General features: G+C 39.7%; 1 protein-coding gene across 13 annotated transcripts in view; it reads left to right on the plus strand.

Moving 5' to 3' along the window:
• The window catches only part of ARHGAP21 (Rho GTPase activating protein 21), a 139,323-nt gene that overhangs the window by 84,884 nt on the left and 31,455 nt on the right, over positions 1-22,984 (plus strand). For 7 of the 13 annotated variants that reach the window (XR_014818001.1, XR_014817997.1, XR_014817998.1 and 4 more), the window contains exons 5-9: positions 1,802-1,880; positions 4,680-4,734; positions 12,255-14,148; positions 22,311-22,469; positions 22,610-22,712. Coding sequence is in view for 8 of the 13 variants with exons in the window: in XM_084980318.1 (XP_084836444.1) it covers positions 1,802-1,880; positions 4,680-4,734; positions 12,255-14,148; positions 22,311-22,469; positions 22,610-22,712 (2,290 nt within the window). In the remaining 5 variants the exon portion in view is untranslated. Of the gene's footprint in view, positions 1-1,801; positions 1,881-4,679; positions 4,735-10,900; positions 10,931-12,254; positions 14,149-22,310; positions 22,470-22,609; positions 22,713-22,984 lie in introns of all 13 variants that reach the window. The other 6 variants (XR_014817999.1, XR_014818000.1, XM_084980314.1 and 3 more) reach the window with 1 other exon arrangement.

A 22,984-nucleotide genomic window follows, 5' to 3' on the forward strand; every position in this document is an offset into this window, starting at 1 on the left:
TCTAGGCATTAATTTATTACCTTTTTTATCACAGTTAAAGCAAGTCTAATATCAATATCATTTATTATGTCATTAATACACTTAATATGTATCTCAGTGAACATATAGAACATACAGGATTCTGTTGCCTAGAATGTATCACCTACCATATTCTGAGCCTCGCAAGCTTTGGCACATGAAGTGGAGAGAGTGTGCTAAGTACTCAAAAAAGTACATTATTTAAAAAAAAAATTATTTTTTTGGAGTTCCCATCGTGGCGCAGTGGTTAACGAATCCGACTGGGAACCATGAGGTTGCGGGTTCGATCCCTGCCCTTGCTCAGTGGGTTAACGATCCGGCGTTGCTGTGAGCTGTGGTGTAGGTTGCAGACGAGGCTCGGATCCTGCGTTGCTGTGGCTCTGGCGTAGGCTGGCGGCTACAGCTCCGATTCGACCCCTAGCCTGGGAACCTCCATAATGCCGCGGGAGCAGCCCAAGAAATGGCAAAAAGACAAAAAAATAAAATAAAAAAAATAAAAAAATTTTATTTTTTGGCCGCCCTGCAGCATATGGAGTTCCTAGGCCAGGGATCAGATCAGAACCATGCTTCGGCTACAGCAATGCCGGATCCTTAGCCTACTGGACCTGCTGGGGATCAAAATTGCATCCCAGTGTTCAAGAGATGCCTCCAGTCCCATTGTGCCATAGGGGGAACTCCTCACACAAAGTAAATTTTTAATATTTTTCTCTTTCCCTTGTCCTTACTTTCATTATTTCCTTGCTGCTGCACAGAATTTTTCTGAGTAATCCAAATGTCCTTTTCCCATTAAAATGAACAAATTCATATATATGGCACCAAAGTCATGTGCATACCCATACTGAAGAGCTGTGAGGTAGCATTAATAAATAAACGAAATAGATTGGGAGAATACTTAACGAGGAAATCAGTTGGATTAAAATTGGAGGACACTGAGGAGTTCCCATCGCGGCTCAGTGGAAACAATCTGACTAGTAAACATGAGGATGAGGGTTCGATCCCTGGCCTTGCTCAGTAGGTTCAGGATCCGGCATTGCCGTGAGCTGTAGTGTAGGTTGCAGACGAGGCTCGGATCCTCTGTTGCTGTGGCTGTGGTGTAGGATGGCAGCTGTAGCTCCGATTAGACTCCTAACCTGGGAATGTCTGTATGCTGCAGGTGCAGCCCAAAAAAGGGGGGAAAAAAAAAGGACACAGATAACAAAAGCAATCAGTTGCTTAAGCCTGTTAAATAATGCTTCTTTATTAGAAATGACATGGTAGGAGTTCCCACCTAGTGCAATGGGATTGGAGGTGTCTCAGGAGCACTGGGACACAGGTTTGATCCCCAGCCCAGCACAGTGGGTAAAGGACCAGGCGTTGCCGCATCTGCAGTGTTGGATGCAACTGCAGCTCAGATCTGATCTTGGACAGAAAACTCTAAATGCCATGGGACGACCACAAAAGAAAAAAAAATGATGGGGTAAACGGAGGAATAACTAATAGTTCTGCAACTCAGAAAACAAGTGGTGGGCAGAAATATAAATAGTATAGCTTTGGTCACTTGTGATTATAGTTTAAGCAGTTTCTAAATTCATTGGTGGCTGAACTCTTATTTAAAACTGTCCTATTTCATAGGAAGCTGGACATATTAACATTTAGGTCCACCTTTGTGAAAGATCCTTTAAAAACATGGATATATCAAAAATAAGTGTATTATTCAAGGAATATTTCAAAAGTACTCAACAGTGACTTGTTAAAGTAATTCTCATGTGCCTTTTTTTTTTTTTTTTTAAACTCTGCTTTGAAGGTGACCGAATTATAAAAGTCAATGGAGAAAGTGTTATTGGAAAAACCTATTCCCAAGTAATTGCTTTAATCCAGAACAGGTAAGATTCTTATATGATTAATCTTGGGCACAGATGGGTTTTATAAATCAAGGAAGCAAGTAGGCTTAATACAGTATTGTATTCCTATGAGGAATTGATGTGATGGGGAGATAGGGAACTTTGCCTTAAAGTGGAAAACGCGTTTGAAAGTTATCCCTGAGGATGGCTTATTTGGTGGCTTTGTTTTGGCAGTTTTATCAGTTTTGTGATTAAAATCTTTTAGAACCTGAGAGGCATATGTTAAGCTTCTTTCTTTAACTAGAAGTAACAATAACATTTATAATTTGTTTATAATAAATATATAAATAAGTGCACATATAATTTATTTTGAAACCACTTACTATGATAATTTATCTTTAAGTGGCTTATTGAATATCCTTGGCTAAAATTCATTTGTTTTAACAAAGATAGCGAGAAATTCTCTTTTAATCCATTTGGCTGCCTATAGTTAATAGGATTTTTGAGTTCTAAAGGTAAATAAATATTTATAGAGAAATATTTATAGAGTGACAGACTAGAGATAATTTAGTCCCTCTCTCTATAACATACCTAGAATTTTTTTTTTTTTTTTCAAATAAAGAAACCAGAAGCCAAAGAGGTTACCGTATCAAATTTCTGTCAAGAGTAGACAGACCATGACTCTGCGGTCCGATTTCTATATCATCATCACCATTGTAAGAAGTTCTTCCCAGATTCAGATACTTTTGGATTATCCGTTGCTTCATATTAGCCATACTCAGCTGTCTATAACTAAATCGAAGTCCATTGTTTTCTGAAGACTTTAATCAAGCTCCTCCAACCGTGTCTAAAGCAGTGCATGCTATCATCTAAGTTATTTTCACAAGTGCCCTAACTCATTGTCGCTTTTACAGCTGGGTGATATAGTCATGATGTATTGATCTCAGAGTGTTCTCCTTCCTCTGGGAACCTAGGTGTTCCTGACAGTGATACCTGTTTGTTTTTTGTTTGTTTGTTTGTTTTTTGTCATTTTGCCTTTTCTAGGGCCGCTCCTGAGGCATATAAGGTTCCCAGGCTAGGGGTCTAATCGGAGCTGTAGCTGCCGTCCTGCACTAGAGCCACAGCAACGGGGGATCCGAGCTGAGTCTGCAACCTACACCACAGCTCCTGGCAACGCCGGATCCTCAACCCACTGAGCAAGGCCAGGGATTGAACCTGCAACCTCATGGTTCCTAGTCAGATTCGTTAACCACTGTGCCACAACAGGAACTCCCTGTTTAATCTTAAATATTAAGGACACCTGGGAACTGGTGAAGACTTGACAGCCTCTCCAGAGGCAGTGGGGAGATTCACCCAGATTTCCTTTTAGTGAAAATAACTTAGGTCGGGATAAATATACCAGTATGTTTTGTCAGCCTGTAATTTCAGGGTTTTAGTGTGTTTGTTAACATCTCTCTGAAAATACAGTTTCGCAAACAACTGTAACTTTGTTTCCTTTAAAATCTACCTTAATTTTTTTTTTTTTTTTTTTTTGTCACTGGTGCATTTCATCTTTCAGAATAATAACACTTTGGAAAGACAGTCTTAATTTTTCAACTAGTAAAGCAATTTGAAAAATACCGTTTTTTTTTTCATGACCTTATTTTTCTTTAAAAAAATTGTGTTCCTTTTGTCTGCAGTTGGTAGCAAATGGATTAATGTAGCACAAAGCCATTGAGATTCTACAGTGTATTAATATAAAAATGTATCCTTGCAGAAGAATTTATCTAAGCATCAGTATGTATTTTCTACCAACTCTTAAGTGTTGAAATACAAGTACCTACATATTTTCTTAGTAGAATTCGTTTGAACCTGTGGTTCTTATGGATTTACTTTTCTCTCAGCATTTATGAACCTAAAAATAAGGGTTCAAATAGAGGAATGAATAAGTTATTCAATTTTGGATTTTTTGTTGTCGTTTGTTTCTTGATATCTGGATTGTATTGGGGAAAACCTGTCCCCTATTGTTAGGTTAGATATGGAAGCACTTGCTGGAGACAGCTCCACTATCTTTGCCTTATCTAAATAAAATTCTGGATCACAGGACTCCACATAATTATTCCTTTGAACTTTTTTAAACCTAGAGAAACTGCTCTCATTTCTAACACAACACTTAATAATACCAAAATAAAATGAGACCGAACTATTCCTGTAAAGGCTCTAAAATTAAATCATGGAGAAGAAAGTAAAGAGTTGAGATGCTGTATGATTTTTAAAAATCGAGTCATTTTGATGGTTGTAACGGTGAATTCTGAATTCCTTCTCTGACACCAAGAGGGAATATTTCAAAATTAGGAGATTTAATATTGATTAGAATGGTAAATTTGAGGGTTCTTTGGTTATTTTTAAGTTAATGTATTTTTAACTTGAACAGTGAAAATATGTGGTAAAAAATTTGTAATTTTGTTCTGTGACTTGACATAAAATTATACATAATTACATATTGATGAGTTTTGTTCCAGGAGTATTCAGTATAAGTGATACACCTCATACTTCTAAAGTAGAAACATGTTATAAAGAACACTTGACCAGTTATGAATAGCTCAAACATATGGCAGCATGCCCTCTTTTGTACATAATTAGCTTGTGTGTATGTGTGTAGTCATATATATATATATGACTTCTTTTATATATTAAACTTTTCATTTTAATGATTTTTATTTGAAAAATAAAGATTTTTAAAACCCCCAAATTCAACTCATAAGCAATTTAAAAAATACATCTGAGTTAACTCTTTTTCCTTTATGTCTGTCTTGTATACTTCTGCCTCCCCTAAAATAGTGTATGTGTATTCCATTTCAGTGATACAACATTGGAACTTAGTGTTATGCCAAAAGATGAAGACATTCTACAAGTGGTAAGTTTTACTTATTCAAATATGGATTGTTTTATAGTCATGAATGTTAATAAAAATTCTTTAAAGGTGAATGTACTTTTTTGGGATTCAACTTTTTAAAAAACTCTTTTTAACGAATAGCTGTTGTCACTGATGTTTTCTTACCCAGAACTTAGGGAATCTTCGTGATGGGAGTAGAATCAGTGCCATTTTTCAGTCATAAGGCATTAATTTGAACTTAGCACAACAAAAGTCCTAAATAATCTCTGTAAACATTTTTGTTTACCTAAAAAATCATTAAAGCTGATCTTAATGATTCAGTTTAATCATTTACACGTAAAAATTAATTAACCAAAATCCACGGAGTTCAACCTTGTGTTTTTAAGAAATGCTGATTTTACTTCAAAGTGACTTTTCTCCTGGTAACAGAGTACCCTTTTTTTTTTTTTTTGGCTTTTTAGGGCTGCACCCAAAGCATATGGAGGTACCCAGGCTAGGGTAATTGGAGCTACAGCTGCCAGCCTACACCACAGCCACAGCAATGCAGGATCTGAGTCATGTCTTCGACCTACACCACAGCTCACGGCAACACTGGATCCTTAACCCAGTGAGCGAGGCCAGGGATTGAACCTGCAACCTCATGATTCCTAGTTGGATTTGTTTCTGTTGCATCACAACGGCAATTTCCAGATTACCCTTCTTAAGTACACAGTTTTGTTGGGGTTGGGGTGTCCCAGCAAGGAATGCATCCCCATCCATGGTGATTTTCTTTGTCAGGTAGGGCTAGTTGTAGAGGTGCTACCCTGATAACTCAGCACCATGAGGACACGACCACGGAGGGCAATGGAAGTCATTAGGTTGAAAATAAACAGGGGTTCTTTCTTCAGTGCTGCATTGATGCGGGGACCAAGTAGGTGACGCCTCCGCCTTCACCCCTGGCATTCTCATGACTCAGAGACGGTGCCCTTCCAAACAGAACTGGCCTCTCTTCTTCGTGAGCCTCTTCCCTTGCCAAGGTGCAGGCACTGATCGGACACTATTTAGAACAGTGAAATGAACAGCTCATTTCACAGAATGGCCCAGGAGGGAGTCAAGCTCAGAATTACCATCCTAGGAGTTCTTGTCATGGCTCAGCGGAAATGAATCTGACTAGTACCCATGAGGACGCAGGTTCCATCCCTGGCCTTGCTCAGTGGGTTAAGGATCCGGCATTGCCATGAGCTGGGGTGTAGGTCGCAGACAAGGCTCAGATTGGCTGTGGCTGTGGCCAGCAGCTGCAGTTCCTAATCAACCCCTAGCCTGGGAACTGCCATATGCCGTGGGTGCGGCCCTAAAAAGAGAGAAAAGAAAAAGCTATTATAGGAAGTTCCCGTGTGGCACAGTGAGTTAAGGATCCAGCCTTGCCTCCTCTGTGGCACAGGCCAGAACTGTGGTGCAGGTTTGATCCCTGGCCCAGGAACTTCTGTTTGCCGTGGGTGTGGTCAAATTAATAAATAAAAGCTGTTATAAAACACAGAATATGGGGTTTCAAAAAACCATAAGGGAGTTCCTGTTGTGGTCTAGCAGATTAGGGACCTGACATCGTCTCCATGAGGGTGCAGGTTTGATCCCTGGCCTTGCTCAGTGGGTTAAGGATCCAGTAGTGCTACCCATCAAGTCGCCTAAACAGTGATGCTGACTGAAAAAAGCGAAAAAAAAAAATACCTCCTCAGAGGGATTCGTGATCAGAGCATCAGAACTGGGTGTTCTTTTCCATGCATGACTCAGATACTTTGTTAAGCCTTTGACTGCTCAGATTCTAAATTAAATTTTATAGGAGTTTCCATCGGGGCTCAGCGGAAACGAATCTGACTAGCATCTGTGCAGGTTCAGGTTTGATCCCTGGCCTTACTCAGTGAGTTGGGGATCCGGTGTTGCCATGAGCTGTGGTGTAGGTTGCAGACATGGCTTGGCTCTGGCATTGCTGTGGCTGTGGCATAGGCCAGCAGCTGTAGCTCCAATAAGACCCCTAGCCTGGGAACTTCCATATGTCACAGGTGTGGTCCTAAGAAGCAAAAAACAAAAAAAAACCAAAAAACCAACTAAATTTTTAGTCGATCAGTTCTGACAGCTGTGGAGGTTCCTGGGTGTATATAATGTTTGACCAGGGCATTTGGAACGCCCTTTGTGCTCTTCTTATTCTGCGTTAAACATAGCCAGGTTTTCTAGCATAACTGGGAAGAAAGTGATGGTGGACTTGAACCGAAGCAGATCGAAGACTGTGTGTCGCCTGTAATTGGGTGCAGATGGAGGTCCAGTGGCTGACCTCAGTCACATGGCCAGTCAGTGTCGGAGCTGTTACACTAGCTCACCGTCACTCTGCCTCCATGGCTCTATTCACCACTCCGTGACTATGGGATATAGACCGGAAAATGTCACATGAGCCAAGTTTATCTTTAGATGTGTTAGAATTACTTTCAAGATAATTATTTACCATGTCCCACAATCAGTAGACTATTCTGTTTAAAATTTGGTGTCCTTTTGTCACATCTGGATCCAGGCGGTCTTGCTTTAAAGGAGGGAAGCAAGAGTAGGAATTCTGGAAGGTTCCTTCATGTTTTGCGAATTCGAAGCAGTTACTTTATTCTTTAAAAAAATGTATATTTTTAATAATTATAAGATTAGTACATGCTAATTAGAAAAGTTTCCAATAATTTAGAAAAGTGTAAAATATCCACACCACCCCCTTCCCCCACGCCCCACTGTGGCATGTCTGGCATATATTTTAAAATTATACAGACAGATAGGCAGTCTTTTTTGTTTGTTTTTCTTTTTTGGCCAACCCATGGCATATGGAGTTCCCAGTCCAGGGATCAGATCCGGGCGACAGTTGCCACCTGTGTGGCAGCTGCGGCAGTGCCAGGTCCTTCAAGCCAACTGTGCTGTGCCGGGGATCGACCGTGTGTCCTGATGGTGCAGAGACTCTGCCAATCCTGTGGTGCCACAGCGGGAACTCCGAGATGTAGTTATTTTTGCTTTTATCATAGACAGTGGTATTAAAACGAACAGGTCAGCCTCTTAATGGTAAACTGGTAGGCAGGAGTTTTAATCTTACCAGCCTATTTATTCTGTATTTTTTTGTTTGTTTTTACTATTTATGAGATGGTAAACATGGTATAATAATTGTAATTGATATGGTAATGGTGATTTTGATGCAACTCTGCTAAAGCTGAACAGAGAGATTATTTTAGGCTTATTTAGTTACTGTTAGGCACTGTACTTATAATCAAGGCCCAAACTGTTAATATTAAACTTTATTTAAATGCTCTTTACAATTCTAATTCCAAATGAAGGATTCTGTGAGTTATTTTTCCTTACTCAAACCTCCTTTCTCACTTGAAAGAACCTTTTGGATCTGTAGGCATGACAAGGCTGCTACTCTTCTATTTTCATTAGATGTGGCTTGAATTTTAAAACAAACTTTCAAACTACTGTAAGTACAAGGGTAAAGGAAATCCAAGAAGGAATGTAGCATGATATATAAAAGGACTAGTGAAAAAAATTGGCTAAAGTTTTTTTCATTATAACCTATTGAATTCCCAAGTGATAATCAGTCAGAAAAAAACGTGAGTGTTGTCTCATTCCATCAAAACTTCTGAATGTGTATGATGAGTATCCATTTGGCCTTCAATGTAAAAATAACAATTATTATGAGAAATAGCAATTCTTATGACATTGGTTTCCTAAACTTCTAGGCCATACCCTTTCAGACAGATTTATTCAATACAGGATGATTTTGACATCATTAGAAAAGAACATAAATTGACATCATTAAATAAAAATTAAGTGATATTTTGTGCTATTTAATTGGTACCTATAGGCAATTCACAAATACCCAGTGGGTAGTTAAAACATTGAAATGTGTGACCACGAGGTTTCATTAAGAGACTGGGTACTTTCAGACCAAGCACTCAAGAGAGAGCATGCCACAGTCACAGCTCTGAGCAACTTAAAGAGTTTTAAATTGTGTTTTCAGAGTGTAAACCTTTGTCAGTTGATTTCGTGTTCACCCCAGAGTTGAATGTTGTAATCCATCCCAGGGTTGGCCCAAGCCTGGCCCATAGCTTTCCTTAGTAGGCAGTTTGTTTTCTAAGGGAACACTTAAAAAGTCATCATGAAAGAAGGGGGCTCCTTAAAATGCATATTGTCTAGTTGTAATTTACTTCCTTAAACTTACTCTGGAGCTCATTTGTGTCTGTAGCCACCTCTCAGCATAGCCATAGAAATTTATTCCCATGACCTACCCGGAACACATACAAAGATACAGTGGCCTAGAGTTCCCTGGTGGCTCAGCAGGTTAAGGATCTAGAATTTTCATTGCTGTGGCACAGGTCACTGCTGTGGCCCAGGTTCAGTTCCTGGCTCTTGAACTTCTGCATGCCGTGGGGATAGCCAAAACCAAAACCAAAATGAAGCAAAAACCCAGAGCTGCACTGGCCTTAGAGCCCTACCGATTTCCCAGTGGATGTAAGTGAATGGTGTTGGTTCCCAAGCTTTATGAGAATGAGGAACTTTTAAATAGGCAGACAGGCAGGTAAACAAGCTTTTTTAGTGTCCATGAACTGAGAGACTATGTGACCAAACTCAGTAATATTAGTGAATAAATTCATATTTTATTTGTTTTGACTATATCTGCTCACATTAGGCAGTAGTACTGTGCGTGTAAGATACTGTCCACTGTTCATGTATGGCCCGTGTGTGTATATTTAAGGACCCCTTTGCCGTACCTTTACCTGCAAGTGGGGACCCATGAATATAGACTATTTAGTATTTAGAGTTGCAACATAGGAATCGAAGAGTTTTCTAAAGTGTGTCAAATACCTTTTCAAGTGTTTAATAGTTCTGGTCATTTACTTTTATTATTAAAAGATAACATTCCTGAAGTTCCCTGGTGGCTCATTGGGTTAAGGATCTAGCATTGTCACTGCTGTGGCTCAGGTTGCTGCTGTGGCATGGGTTTGATCCCTGGCCCCAGAACTTCCATATGCCATGGGTGTGGCCACAAAAATTTTTTTTCCTTTTATTCCCTTGAATAAAGGAAGTATCTCTAATTTATTAGTTCTAGGATAGAATTTCCCAGCAGAAATTCTGAAAAATTCTCCAGGACTCTCAGAAATTCTGAAAACCCCTGGAAAAAAGGGGGTTGCATGGCCAAATAAGTTTGTAATTTCACATCAAGTCCTACAGTGTTCATTAATGTAGTAAAGGTTTTGAGAAGTCAAGAAGCCCACTAGCCAACCTCTTCTAACCTCATCAAGCATAAGGAATCCTTCCCCCTACGCCTCTCAGGTGGTGCTAAAATTACACAAACACACTGTGGGAAATACTGTACCAGAGAGTCCACACCCTACTCACAGTTGTCTTGCCATGCAGCTGTATTGGTGTGATTGTAACCAGCATTAAAAAGATAGGCTTGTGCAAATGTCAGTGGCACCTACCTAAAATGTCTATTTTGGTCACCTGTAGTCATACCTTAAAAATATTGTGGCATGCATCTTTCATCTACTTAGCATCACTTCATCCAGGTTTAGGTTCTGTAATACTCATTGTAAGTTAAAAAGAAGCTAATAACACAGGACCATAGGTACAGCAGCGAAAGATCTTTATTTTTGAGGGAAACCCATTTAATAAAACAGTTATTCCTTCCACATCATAGTGTAAAGGCAGCTGCAGTCAGCTGACGGCTTGTGGATATGCTCGGATGTACAGGGGAAGGAGGAGGTTGTACTGTTTTAAATGCATAATAGAGCATTCGTTTCGTCATCTGGAAGCAGAGATGGAAGAAGCTCAGGGGAAATGAGAGGCATCAATGTTGCTCTCGTGGAAGGGAAGCTTTGTAGCATGTTATCAGACCGCCGTGCATATTGAAGAAAATATCTGTTAGGACTGCATGTCACCAGATGTATTTTGCTTTCAAGAATGGGGGACAGATCAAATAAGAACCAGAGAAAAAGCCTGAGAAATAGACGCTCAGAAGGATGCTGAAGTTATTCTTTGTGCCTCACTGCCCTTTACTTCTCTTGGTACCTTCCAGAGGAATGAGTATAGATGTGTTTTTAGCTTGCTGTTTTCCAGCATCAATATGACAACATGATTGTGTCTTTATATCAGTAAGCAGCTTCTACTATGTTTTCCTATTTTCTGCTAGCTACAATTTACAAAGGATGTCACAGCTCTGGTAAGAAATGCACAGAAGCCATTTCCTTGCTTTTTAAGTCATGTTTTGTAGAGATTTGCAATAAGCCAATCTATTAAAACTGCAAGTGTGCTTAGAGGAATCTCTCCATGGTGTTAATCTTACTAATTTGCAGAATGTGTTTGTGATGTATTATTTTCTGTATTTATTTTTCTTTTTATGTTTGGTTGTCTTTTTATCTTGTACATAACTGGCATTAAAACATAACATTTATCTGCATCTGTATTTTTTTAAGCCTCTCACCCTCTCTCTTCTCCTAGTACTTGCTGTTATGTTATGTTTGTGGCTGCACTTGAGCTTTGCAAGCTGTAGAGGCAGGGTGTGATGGTAGTCTGGACTTAAGCTTGTTTTGATTTTAGAGGAGGATATGTAATATGACACCACACCTAACTGTCTCAGCTGTTGAACATAGTCCAGAATTACATCAATTAGCTCTGTTTTGTAGTCTCTGTATTTGTTATTTCTAAGTTTTAAAGAATATCACCAAAAAATTTCATAAAGTATTGATAACAAATAATTCGAGCTGCATGCCTGCCTGTTAGTAATTGAGAAATAAATGTCTTCTTATAATAGGTAAAAGAGACCAAATAAATTTGTATAGTATAATTTTGCATTTGTGTAAAATCAAAAATATAAACTATATGCAGGAAGATGAATTACCTTTTTTCATATTTTATGCCTGTGATATGTGCTTAATTTCCTAAATGTGCATAATCTCCATTTTAAATATTTAAATATTTAGCACGGCTGTTGGAGGACCTAATTAATCAAAATGGATTATTTTTGGCCACTCAGTAATCATTAATTGGCAAGACAATGTTCAACAAATTATTTATGATAGCAGTAGTGCCTAAAATAGAGATGTATTCGGTGAAGATTTTTAGTATTGTCTCCTTCACTCTGGCAAAAGATCAGCATCTCCTTTGGCTGAAATTTATTAGGCAGATGTTTAACCTGCCAACTGCTGAAAAAAAATCATACAACTTGCAAGGAGAGACATTTGAAAAGCAAGACATCCATATCTAATTGATGGTGGGGAGGAATTTGGTGCACTTCAGATCTTTTGAGAAAACAGGCAATTGTAATTCACATTTTTGGCAAATTCTACAATTTATTTGATTTCTGACAGACCTGCCCTTTTCTGAATTTGCGGAGTTCCCTTACGTTTGCATTTGCATGCATGCTTTAGTGAATGCCATTTAGGAACAAGGCAGGGGACCATAAAATAAAATAGTGCCTTGCAAGAACAGAAATGAGTGTTCCTTTGATTAAATTAAAGTGACCCCTTTCTCTCCTCTCCATGTAGGCGTATTCTCAAGATGCCTACCTGAAAGGCAATGAAGCCTACAGTGGCAATGCACGCAACATCCCTGAACCCCCACCAATTTGCTACCCCTGGCTGCCCTCCGCCCCTTCTGCCATGGCGCAGCCAGCTGAAGCAGCTCCTGCAGACTCACCCTCAAGCAAGCAGCAAACCAGCCCACCAGTCCTGACGCAGCCCAGCAGGGCCTACAGAATGGAAATACAAGTGCCTCCGTCACCCCCAGATGTGGCCAAGTCGAACACAGCAGTGTGTGTCTTCAACGAAAGTGTAAGGACTGTCATTGTACCTTCTGAGAAGGTGGTAGATTTGTTACCCAATAGAAACAACCACACAGTTCCCTCCCACAGAACCGAAGAAGTGCGGTATGGCAGGAACGAGCAGACCCCTTTAAAAGTGGCGCCGAGAACCACATCACCACCGGCATCCGTTCCCACTGCCCATCTGATCCATCAGACCGGCTCCAGGTCGTTGGAACCCTCCGGAATTTTACTTAAATCTGGCAATTACAGTGGACACTCAGAAGGGCTGTCCAGCAGTAGAGCCCCAGCTGTGGATTCTCCTCCCGTCTCTGTTAATCACTATTCTCCAAACTCCCATCAGCACATAGACTGGAAAAACTACAAAACCTACAAAGAGTATATTGATAACAGGCGGTTGCACATGGGCTGTCGGACCATTCAGGAAAGACTGGATAGTTTGAGGGCTGCCTCTCAGAGCACAGCAGGTTATAACCCGGTGGTACTGAACCGCACTGCCCTACAGGTACGACGCCGGAGCACCTCTCAGGACCGAGCGCCCCAGTCCGTCCAGATCCGGCAACGCAGCGTGTCCCAGGAGAGGCTGGAGGACTCCGTGTTAATGAAGTACTGTCCACGGAGTGCGTCTCAAGGAGCACTGACGTCTCCGTCTATTAGTTTTAGTAACCACAGAACTCGCTCATGGGACTATATCGAGGGCCAGGGTGAAACCTTAGAAAACATCCCTTCGGAGCACCAGCTCCCCGACTCCAGTGGAGAACGAAAGCCCACCTACAAGTGGAGTGGCTTTACCGAACAGGACGATCGGCGAGGCATTCATGAAAGGCCCCGGCAGCAAGAAATTCACAAATCTTTCCGAGGTTCCAATTTTACCGTGGCCCCGAGCATGGTGAATTCTGACAGCAGGCGAGTGAGCGGCAGAGGGGTGGGCTCGGTGTCTCAGTTCAAAAAAATTCCGCCGGAGCTAAAAACACTGCAGCCAAATAGAAATTTTCAAACTACTTGTGGAATGTCCCAGCCTCGAGGGGTTTCACAAGACAGGTCCCCTCTTGTGAAAGTCCGAAGTAATTCTCTGAAAGCGCCTTCTACGCATGTCACAAAACCCCCCTCCAGCCAGAACTCATTTGTTTCTATCAAAGACCAAAGACCAGTCAATCACTTGCATCAGAACAGTCTGTTGAATCAGCAGACATGGTTAAGGACTGAAAGTGCCCCCGATCACCAGGTGGACACTGGGAAGCCCCCCTCTCTATCCGGAGCTTCTGTTAAGCCCATCCCTCCGGTGAGTGAGAATGCTGGCACTCCAGATTTAGAATTATCTGGCACACAAAGGAATCAAGATTTAAATTTACAAGAGGCTGAAATTCAGCAATCGAATACTGTAGATAATAAAGACACTGTCATCCTAAGAGAAAAACCTCCATCTGGTCGCCAAACACCACAGCCTTTAAGGCATCAGTCTTACATCTTGGCAGTGAACGACCAGGAGACTGGGTCAGACACCACTTGCTGGCTGCCTAATGATGCCCGCCGAGAAGTCCATATAAAAAGGATGGAGGAAAGGAAGGCCTCAAGTACCAGTCCCCCCGGTGACTCCTTGGCTTCCATCCCATTTATAGGTGAGCCCACTGAACAGTCGTTGGCTAACAGCTTGAATACTTAACAAATCTTTTCAGCAAAGTATTGCTATTTCAACAGATATAGGCATTGTACACTATGATCTTAAAATACTCGTTCAGCATTTTCTACCCTCTGCTAAAACCAGCACCAAAAATTATTTCTATTATCAACCTTCCTTTTTTTTCCTTTTTTTTTTAAAGCTTAACATACTCAATACCCCCCTTTTTGTTTTACCCACTCAGTACCTTTTTTTTACATTCTCATAGTTTCTTTCTTTTCTTTTTTTTTTTTTTTAACATGCTCAGTACTCTTTTTTAAATATATGTAACACCCCAGCTAAGACCAAATTGGACTTAGTTGTTGATTCAGCCCAATCAAAAGCCAAATGGAGGAGTTTCTGCGGTACCACAGCAGGTTAATGACCTGGCTTGTCCCTGTGGAGGTGCCGGCCCCATGCTCAGCCCAGCTTGGCAGGTTAAGGATCCAGTGTTGCTGTAGCTGTGGCAAGGGTCACAGCTCTGGCTCGGATTTGCTTCCTTGCCCAGGAACTTCCATATGCCTTGGGTACTGCCGCAAAAGGGGAAAAAAAAAAAAAAGTCAAGTGGAACAGTTGTGATCACTAGTAATCAACCTTTCATTTAAACAGTGCTTTTTACTTTCTAACGCGTTATTTCTTTGTAAATTCAACTTGGGCCAAACAAAAAGACCTCTTCGTTGTCACATTACTTTGTCTTAGAATAAATCCTGGAATAGATGAGGGAAAGTTACTTAAAGTACAAGCATGTTCCCCGATCTAGAACACCTGTCATGTTTACTGCGGCTTTAGTCTGCTCCCACATGCCTCAGGTATATTATCCACAAAGCAGCCGGTATGATGTTTTAAAAATGTAAGTCAGACCACATCACTCCTGATCAGAACCCTTTTTACTCCCCATGTTACTAAGAATAGAATACAAATTCCTCTGGCAGTGGCTCAGGCCCTCCCCAGTCTGCCCCACAGCCTCACTGCAGCCCTCTGCCCCCGTCTCCCATCTTCCTGAGCATCTCATCTTTGTGCGCGCTGGCCTCCCAACAGCCCCAGAATGTGCCAAGCATGATCTGCTGCAGGGCCCTGGCACCAGTTCCCAGCCCTGGAATGCATTCCGCAGATATTCACGAGCCTCCCTCCCTCTCAGCATTTAGGTCTCTGCCCAGATATGACCTTATCAAAGCAGTCTTTCCAGACCAGCCCATCTAAAATAGATTCCCTCCACACATACACAGAACCTGGCATTCTCTATCTCCTCAAGCCACTTGATTTATCTTTATGCCACTTGTTTGCACTTGACATTTGTATTTGTTGTTTATTAGACATTTCTCTGCAGAGCTAAAACATAAGCTACGTGAGAGCCAGGGTTTTAGATCCTTTGTTCATTTCTGTGTCCTTAATGCCTAGAACCACTGCCTGGCCTATAGAAGGCTTTCAATAAGTATTTATTGAAAGAATTAGGTGAGTGATAATTTTGAGGTGATGGTTAAATGTGCATCAACCCCCCCCCCCAAATGTTCTCATCGTAATTACTCTGCAGCTCTGAGACTTTGTCTGCTAACAGGATTATCATACAGGCCTTAGTATTAGCTTCATTTAATCGATGAGAAATTTTAGCTATTGATTAAATAGCTTCCCCAAAGTCACACAGGAAGCAGTAGACTCTCCTGATCAGCTTCATCACAGAGCACAACTCCAGGGGGCGCCATTTATACAGAATGTGATGTAAAGAGTAACTCTGGACTTGTGTGACACAGGGCCATCCATGCTTTGAGGCCAAGGCCATGCTCTCGGTCAACCTGTTGCACCATAGGTTCAGGAAGAGTTTGTCATAATTTTATAATAGAATATGTTTCTCTTTGAGAAATATTTCAGACTTTTTCTTTTCCAGAGAAACTTTTTAAAGCTGTTGAGTTATTGGACTGTTAGGTGACACAGATCAGCATTTTAAAAAAAGTTCCACATATCTTATAGCTTTTATAAATATGACATATTCAACTTGTAAACCTTGTGAGGAATCTCAACCCAAATTATACTCATATTTATATCTGTACACTTAAGGCTCTCAGAGAATAGGAGAACTTCATTGTAGATGGAACCTTATAGATATTTTATAGAAATGATTGTTTTATGATTTTTTTTTAACATAAAAAAAGCCCTATAACCCATGGCTAAAATTCACAGGCCTGTGAGATCTTACCAGAACAGTGGCATTGTATTTTCTTCCTACTTAATAAGAATAATATAATCAGATTATGTTGGAGTAATAAAAAGCTTGCTAGTTATATCTGTTAATATTCCTTCCTAGTTACTTCTCAGTATAGGAATAAGTCAAAAGGTTAATTATGTCATTGAAGAGAGAACTTTGGCTAAAATATAAAACAAAAATCTAAATAATTCTCTGTACATAAATATTTAGAAAAATGATTAAAGTAGAACATTTGTTTATTAAGAATTAAAATACTCACTAATCAGTTTTGATCAGATTCTATTTGAAGTACGAGTCTCCTTTATAGTTGCTGGTGAATGACATCTTTTATTTTGTGGATTATGACTTAAAAGTTAGCCAGCATAGGAGGTGGCTCAGCAGGTTAAGGATCCAGCGTTGTCACTACTGAGGCTCTGGTTACTGCTGTGGTACAGGTTTGATCTCTGGCCTGGGAACTTTTGTATGCTGTGGGTGTGGCCGAAAAAAAGGTCATCCATCGTAGAAATGTCCTTATTAATCCATTTATTTCCTTTATGCCTCCCAGGACCTTAATGTGTATGTGGCATACAATTACTCTGGTTTATCAATTGAAGAGCACCAGTGGAACAGGGTGGAGTAAAGAATCTAGATGTGAACACAGAAATGATGACAGTGTTTCAAATGGGAATGCTGCTCCTGGATGTTTGTGTTCTTAAGTTCCAGAATTTAATGTTGAAAGTCTTATCTTATATTTGTGTTTCCAATCTAGCTCTTTTTAAAAATAATATATGTATATTTTTTGTCTTTTCAGGCCTGCACCCGTGGCATGCAGAGGTTGCCAGGCTAGGGGTCTGATCAGAGCTGTAGCCACCAGCCTACGCCAGAGCCACAGCAACGCGGGATCTGAGCCGCGTCTGCAACCTACACCACAGCTCACAACAACTAGATCCTTAACCCACTGAGCGAAGCCAGGGATTGAACCCGCAACCTCACGGTCCCTAGTCAGATTTGTTTCTGCTGTGCCACGATGGGAACTCCAAAAAAGAACATGTTTTACTGCAATAGGCACTAGCATTGAAATGGAATACAAAGAGACTATTTGCAGTGTTTCCCAAAGTATTTCTTAGGAACATTAATTCCTTTTAGTTAAGGGAGGGAAAAAAAACAAAGATTAGTGATCAAATAAATTGAGTTTTAAGTTAGGTTTAGGAGTTCCTGTCATGGCTCAGTGAGTTAAAAACCCAACTGGTATCCATGAAGATGTGGCTTTGATCCCTGGCCTCACTTGGTGGGTTAAGGATCCGGCATTGCCACAAGCTGCAGTGTAGTTCACAGATGTGGCTCAAATCTGGCGTTGGTGTGGTTGTGGCATAGGCTGGCAGCTGCAGCTCCAATTCGATCCCTAGCCTGGGAACCTCCACATGCTGTGGGTATGGCCTTAAAAAGACCAAAAAAAGTTAGGTTTAGTTTGTCTTCACCATAAAACTCTCAGAATCATTAATATGCTCCTGTATATTATGAATTTTCTAGGCAGGATAGAGTACATTTGTCTCAAAAATATCTAACCATGAATTCTTTCTTTTATTTAGAGTATTACAGTTTAGTATGCTATAAAATACATTTTGGAGAATGTTGATCCATACTCTGTGTTTTTTTATGGAACATTTTCTTATTTTTTTTTTTTCTAGGAAAACTTTTTTGTTTTTTGTTTTTAAGTTTTATTGAAGTATAGTTGATTTACAATGTTGTGATAATTTCTGCTGCACAACGAGTCATTCAGTTATACATATACTGCATACACACACATCCGTTCTTTTTCAGATTCTTTTCCCGTATAGGTTATCACAGAATATTGGGTGGAGTTCCCTGTGCTATACAGAAGGTGGAACATTTAAATTAAAAGGAGGAAAAGAATTAAAGCTTGCTTTTGTAATGTGACCCTCCAGAGTCTTATAGTCTGTGATTTTGATAATTATTTTTGACACTTGAAAACATTCTAACCAATGCAAAAAAATAAGTAAGTGCCTTGGCTTTATTCCCAGAGTATTGGAGAATGGAGCCAATTCATTTATTTAGCTATCTATGTAATACAGAGCTCATCTGAAATGTCTTACAAAAAGAAAATTTTACAACCTTTTGTTATACATTAACATCTAATATTCCTTTGGGTCACAAAGACTTAGAAAAATGAAGAAAATAAACCATTTTGTTTGTAAATTAGGAATAGTAGTGGTTAATAGTACTGTGTTTATACCCACTCTCACACACACACTTTATGAGGCTTCAAAGTCCTGAAAATAAATTTCAACATTTGCAAGTAAACACAAAATTAGTTCATAAGTAATTTGTTCTTTGGTAGCAGGTATGAAAATGTACTCTCCAATCCTGACTTTTTCTGCGTTTCTTTAATTTATACAACTCATAACTATTAATATAAAGAAGTCTGTCACCCACATTGCATTCATCTCGAATTTGCTTTCCTCTCATTTTTGTTATATTTTTAATACTTGTTCTTCTCACCCCAAAGCTGGCCAAAATGTGTGTACTTAGTTTTAATATTAGCATAACTAAAGTTGAATTGGATTGGTGCAACCTTGTTGCACTGGCATTTGACACCAATTTAGAAGTTTTAAAGCCTGTAGGAAATAGCTGGCTAACAGTTTTTCTACAGGGGTACTTGGCTACATGAAATTTACCTAAAAGGGATGGAAACTGGGTGGCTGGGTGACTACATGATAATTCTGAATTGAATATTCACTCTTCTTAGCTCAGATTTCCCAAGTTTGAATTGGCATCTTCTTCCTAGATAAATGTATGTGTTCTAAGTTAACAGAACTGCTCACAACAGAATAATTTTAGATGTCCATTTCTCTTCTTCCTTTTGGTAGTAACTTTAGCTTTTATCCTAAAATATTTCAAATTTATCTGTAGCCGACCTTGTAGAATGCCATACTTATTTGCTTAGGGAAATAAATTGTTTTACACTTTGCACTTATAAAAATGATAGAATTGTTTCTGTAAAGCAGACTTTCTAGATTTTCAGCTAGTTCCTTCAATGTTGAAAATAGATGCAGTGGTGACTGCCCTCTCTCAGCCAGATCTGTCAGTCACTTTAAAATAAATTCAAATCTCAAAAGCCCCTTAAAAAAATCCATGGCTTATGAAAACCCCAAAGTGTTTTGTATCCTTACATAAATTAAACAGATAATTTTACCCCTTTAGTGGATTTAATGTGTAGTCCTCTTAAGCTAGAAATGACCCTTCTCATGAACCTAGTCCAGTTTCTTTATAGGGAATGAATTTAATATCCAGAGGACTTCAGTGGCTTTCACAAAATCCAACCAGACAGGATCTAAGTCTTTTGACCCCCTCTTCAGTCTCCCCCATCCCTAATAGCCGACTATGGCGTATGTGCTAAAATTAATCATTCTAAAGATGGACTTGTGAAATCAGGGCCTAATATTTACTAAATTCCTTTAAGGTAAATGTTGGATTCCTTGAAATTAATATTTCTAGCATTTGTCAGCTGGCAAGCTGGGTCATCTTCCGTACACACGTATTGCTGACATACACATAAACCCATGAAACCTCACAACCTCTAGTTAACTTGTCTGACCCACGAGACTGCAGAAATTCAGCCGAGTGACTGTGACCCACTACCTGTGGCAAATCTAAAAGCAGTACTTTTACTTGCCTTTTTAAAAATGTAAGGCTCTTGCTGTTGCCCTGTAGACAAGCTGACAGCCCCAGGACTGACTGTGTTCACACATTCCTGCCTCTGCTCTAAATCCATCATCTGCCTGTTCTCATACCCACTCTAAGGGCAGTTCCCCTTAGATTTACAGCCCCACTCCCTGTACGTGTGGCCATATGGTCATGGTAGAAAGAATAAAGTATTTATTCAAAAATCTACCCCCTTTATAACCTTTTGTACCTAATTGTATCTAATTGAGGTTATCGAAATAACCCAATCTCAAAATGACTTTCAAACAGCCAAATGTTAATTTAAATGCATGTTTATTGAACTGGCTATTAAAGAAGCTTGGTCTTAATTTAAAAACCAGATGTTCATTATCATAAGGAGTTGGGTTATTATTATTAAAAACGGGGATAATTGAACCAGGTGATGGTACCCCCTTCCCAGTTGTTAACAGGTAATCTGTTCTGAAAGCTGTTTATAATTAGTGACAAAGGTTCCTGAGCCTATAGAGAGAGATGTCAATTGATGATCAGTTTCAGAGCTTAGAAGCACATGTTAATTCCTTAGTGGCTTATTTTTAAGCATTCTTTCTAACCATATCTTTTTAGTATAAGTGGAGTTTCTTGAGCATGCCATTTTTATGAAGCTCAAAACTTTTTACCTGATGGTCAGTAGTTAGTACTAATGGGGTGAAGTACAATTTGTCTAGAGAAATTAGTTTTTTTTAAGATGACCTTATTTCATTGGGTTTAAATGAGATTAAAAAATAACACCTTTGAATAAATTGTTATGTATAAAGGGCTTATGCTTCCCTATTGAAGATACACTTCAACTTAATATAACTGCTCATCTCCTTTGATTTCCCCTGAATGTTTATATCTTAGAAGGCAAATAAAAAGAAATGATGTTTAGGAATTTCTCTGGTAGCTCAGCAGGACAAGGATCTGGTGTCACTGTTGTGGTATGGGTTTGATCCCTGGCCTGGGAACTTCTTTGTGCTGCAGGCCTGACCAAAAAAGAAATGAAAAGAGAAGAAATGATGTTTATCCCACTTGAATTTCTTCTTAAGACAAAGAATCTGTTAACAGTTTTTATTCTTCTATTATAGACTGTATTTCACTTGAGGTGTAGATTGGGTTTTTAGGTCATTTGCAGTGAATGCCCCTTCTCCTAGGAACAGACAGTGTATTTAATTTCCATATTTCTAGTAAAAGACTTATTTTGGGGAATGATACATATTTTTATATAAGCTTTTATATTAGTCACCATTTCCTCTAACTCATACAAATTTACTGCTCCCCTTGTCATATATGATTTACTTTATCATTGAATATTATAGCATTAACATGCCTTAAATTATTATGCCATCATTTGGGGAGAGAGTGGGATTACTTCTTCCTTAGCAAGAGTGAAATAAAAAGCAAAATTGTACTGCCACAGTCTATGCCCAAAATTCTGATAATTTCACAGGGTCGTGGAAGATTATTCTCAACCTCATGGTTCATAGACAGTATGTCTTCATATGGTGGAAAGGGCTGCCTTCTTCTGTAAGGGTGCTAATCCCTTTCAGGAGGGCTCCACCCTCATGACCTACTCACCTCCCAAAGGCCCCACCTCCTAACGCCATCACAGTGGGGATTATGTTTCCACATAGAAATCTTGGGAGGACACAGATATTCCATCCATAGCAGTGGCCTCGATAGTGAGTAACTTCTTCTGAAAGAATCTGTAGCTGCTTGGATAAAAATTGAAGATACACTTGTTTGTCTGTCTGGTGGGCAGTGGAGGATGTAGGTTTTAGGACTTGTCACCTTGAAAGTTAAGCCTCAGCCAAATCATCTTGCTGGGCTTCCTGATACAAGAATGTGTAATACACTTAAAATTTGGAGAGCAAATTCTCTTAGGGTGGTGTATGATTATTCTGCTTTACTAGGTTTAGGTTCTGAACACTTATTAACTTTGTTATCTGACTATCATTTCAGTGAAGGTATTAATTGTTGAGTAGAAGCAGCAACTTATTTAATTTCTTAGACCATATCCTTGAAATTATTTGGAATTACTAGAGTAATAACTGCGTAAGTAGATTTTTAACAGACCAACCGTGTCAATTACTGTTATTTTGGTGGTCGTGTTCAAAACTTTACCTGGTCCTTTTAATGATGAATACTGATTATTTTGTCATTATTATCATGAATAATAATTAGGCTATTGCACATCCAGTGTTTATTTTCATTTTATCTTGTAGATGAGCCAACTAGCCCCAGCATTGATCACGATATTTCACACATCCCTGCTTCTGCCGTCATCTCCGCCTCTACCTCCCAGGTACCCTCCATAGCAACGGTCCCTCCCAGCCTCACAACTTCAGCTCCTTTAATTCGACGTCAGCTCTCCCATGACCAGGGTACGTTTCAATGAGTGGTTATGTGAACTGTCTCACATTGTCAGCTTTCCATTTAGAACACTATGACACTGTGATCTTCTTGCTGTCCAAAGAGTCTGGAAACCACTTGCCCGTGTCTAAATGTTGGGTTTTAATTGCAGAATCTGTTGGACCTCCCAGCCTGGATGCCCAGCCCAGCTCAAAGACAGAACGATCAAAATCATATGACGAGGGCCTGGATGATTACAGAGAAGATGCGAAACTGTAGGTCTCAAGTGTGTTATTTTAAATTCTGGTTAGTGGGTGTTTAGCACGACATTGACATATAAATCCTGAGTTTAATGATATCTTATATTTTCTAATTTTATGACCTTAGAAATGCAAATTAGGAGTTGCTGTTGTGGTGCAGTGGAAATGAATCTGACTAGTATCCATGAGGATGCGGGTTCAATCCCTGGCCTCACTCAGTGGGTCGGGGATCTGGTGTTTCTGTGAGCTGTGGTATAGGTCACAGATGCGGCTTGGATCCTGTGTTG

The sequence above is a fragment of the Sus scrofa genome, chromosome 10 (assembly GCF_054392235.1).
Source record: "Sus scrofa isolate SSC_HxYL_T2T_F1_AM1 chromosome 10, Sscrofa_HxYL_maternal_Yorkshire_Landrace_v2.0, whole genome shotgun sequence".
Classification (NCBI taxonomy): domain Eukaryota; kingdom Metazoa; phylum Chordata; class Mammalia; order Artiodactyla; family Suidae; genus Sus; species Sus scrofa.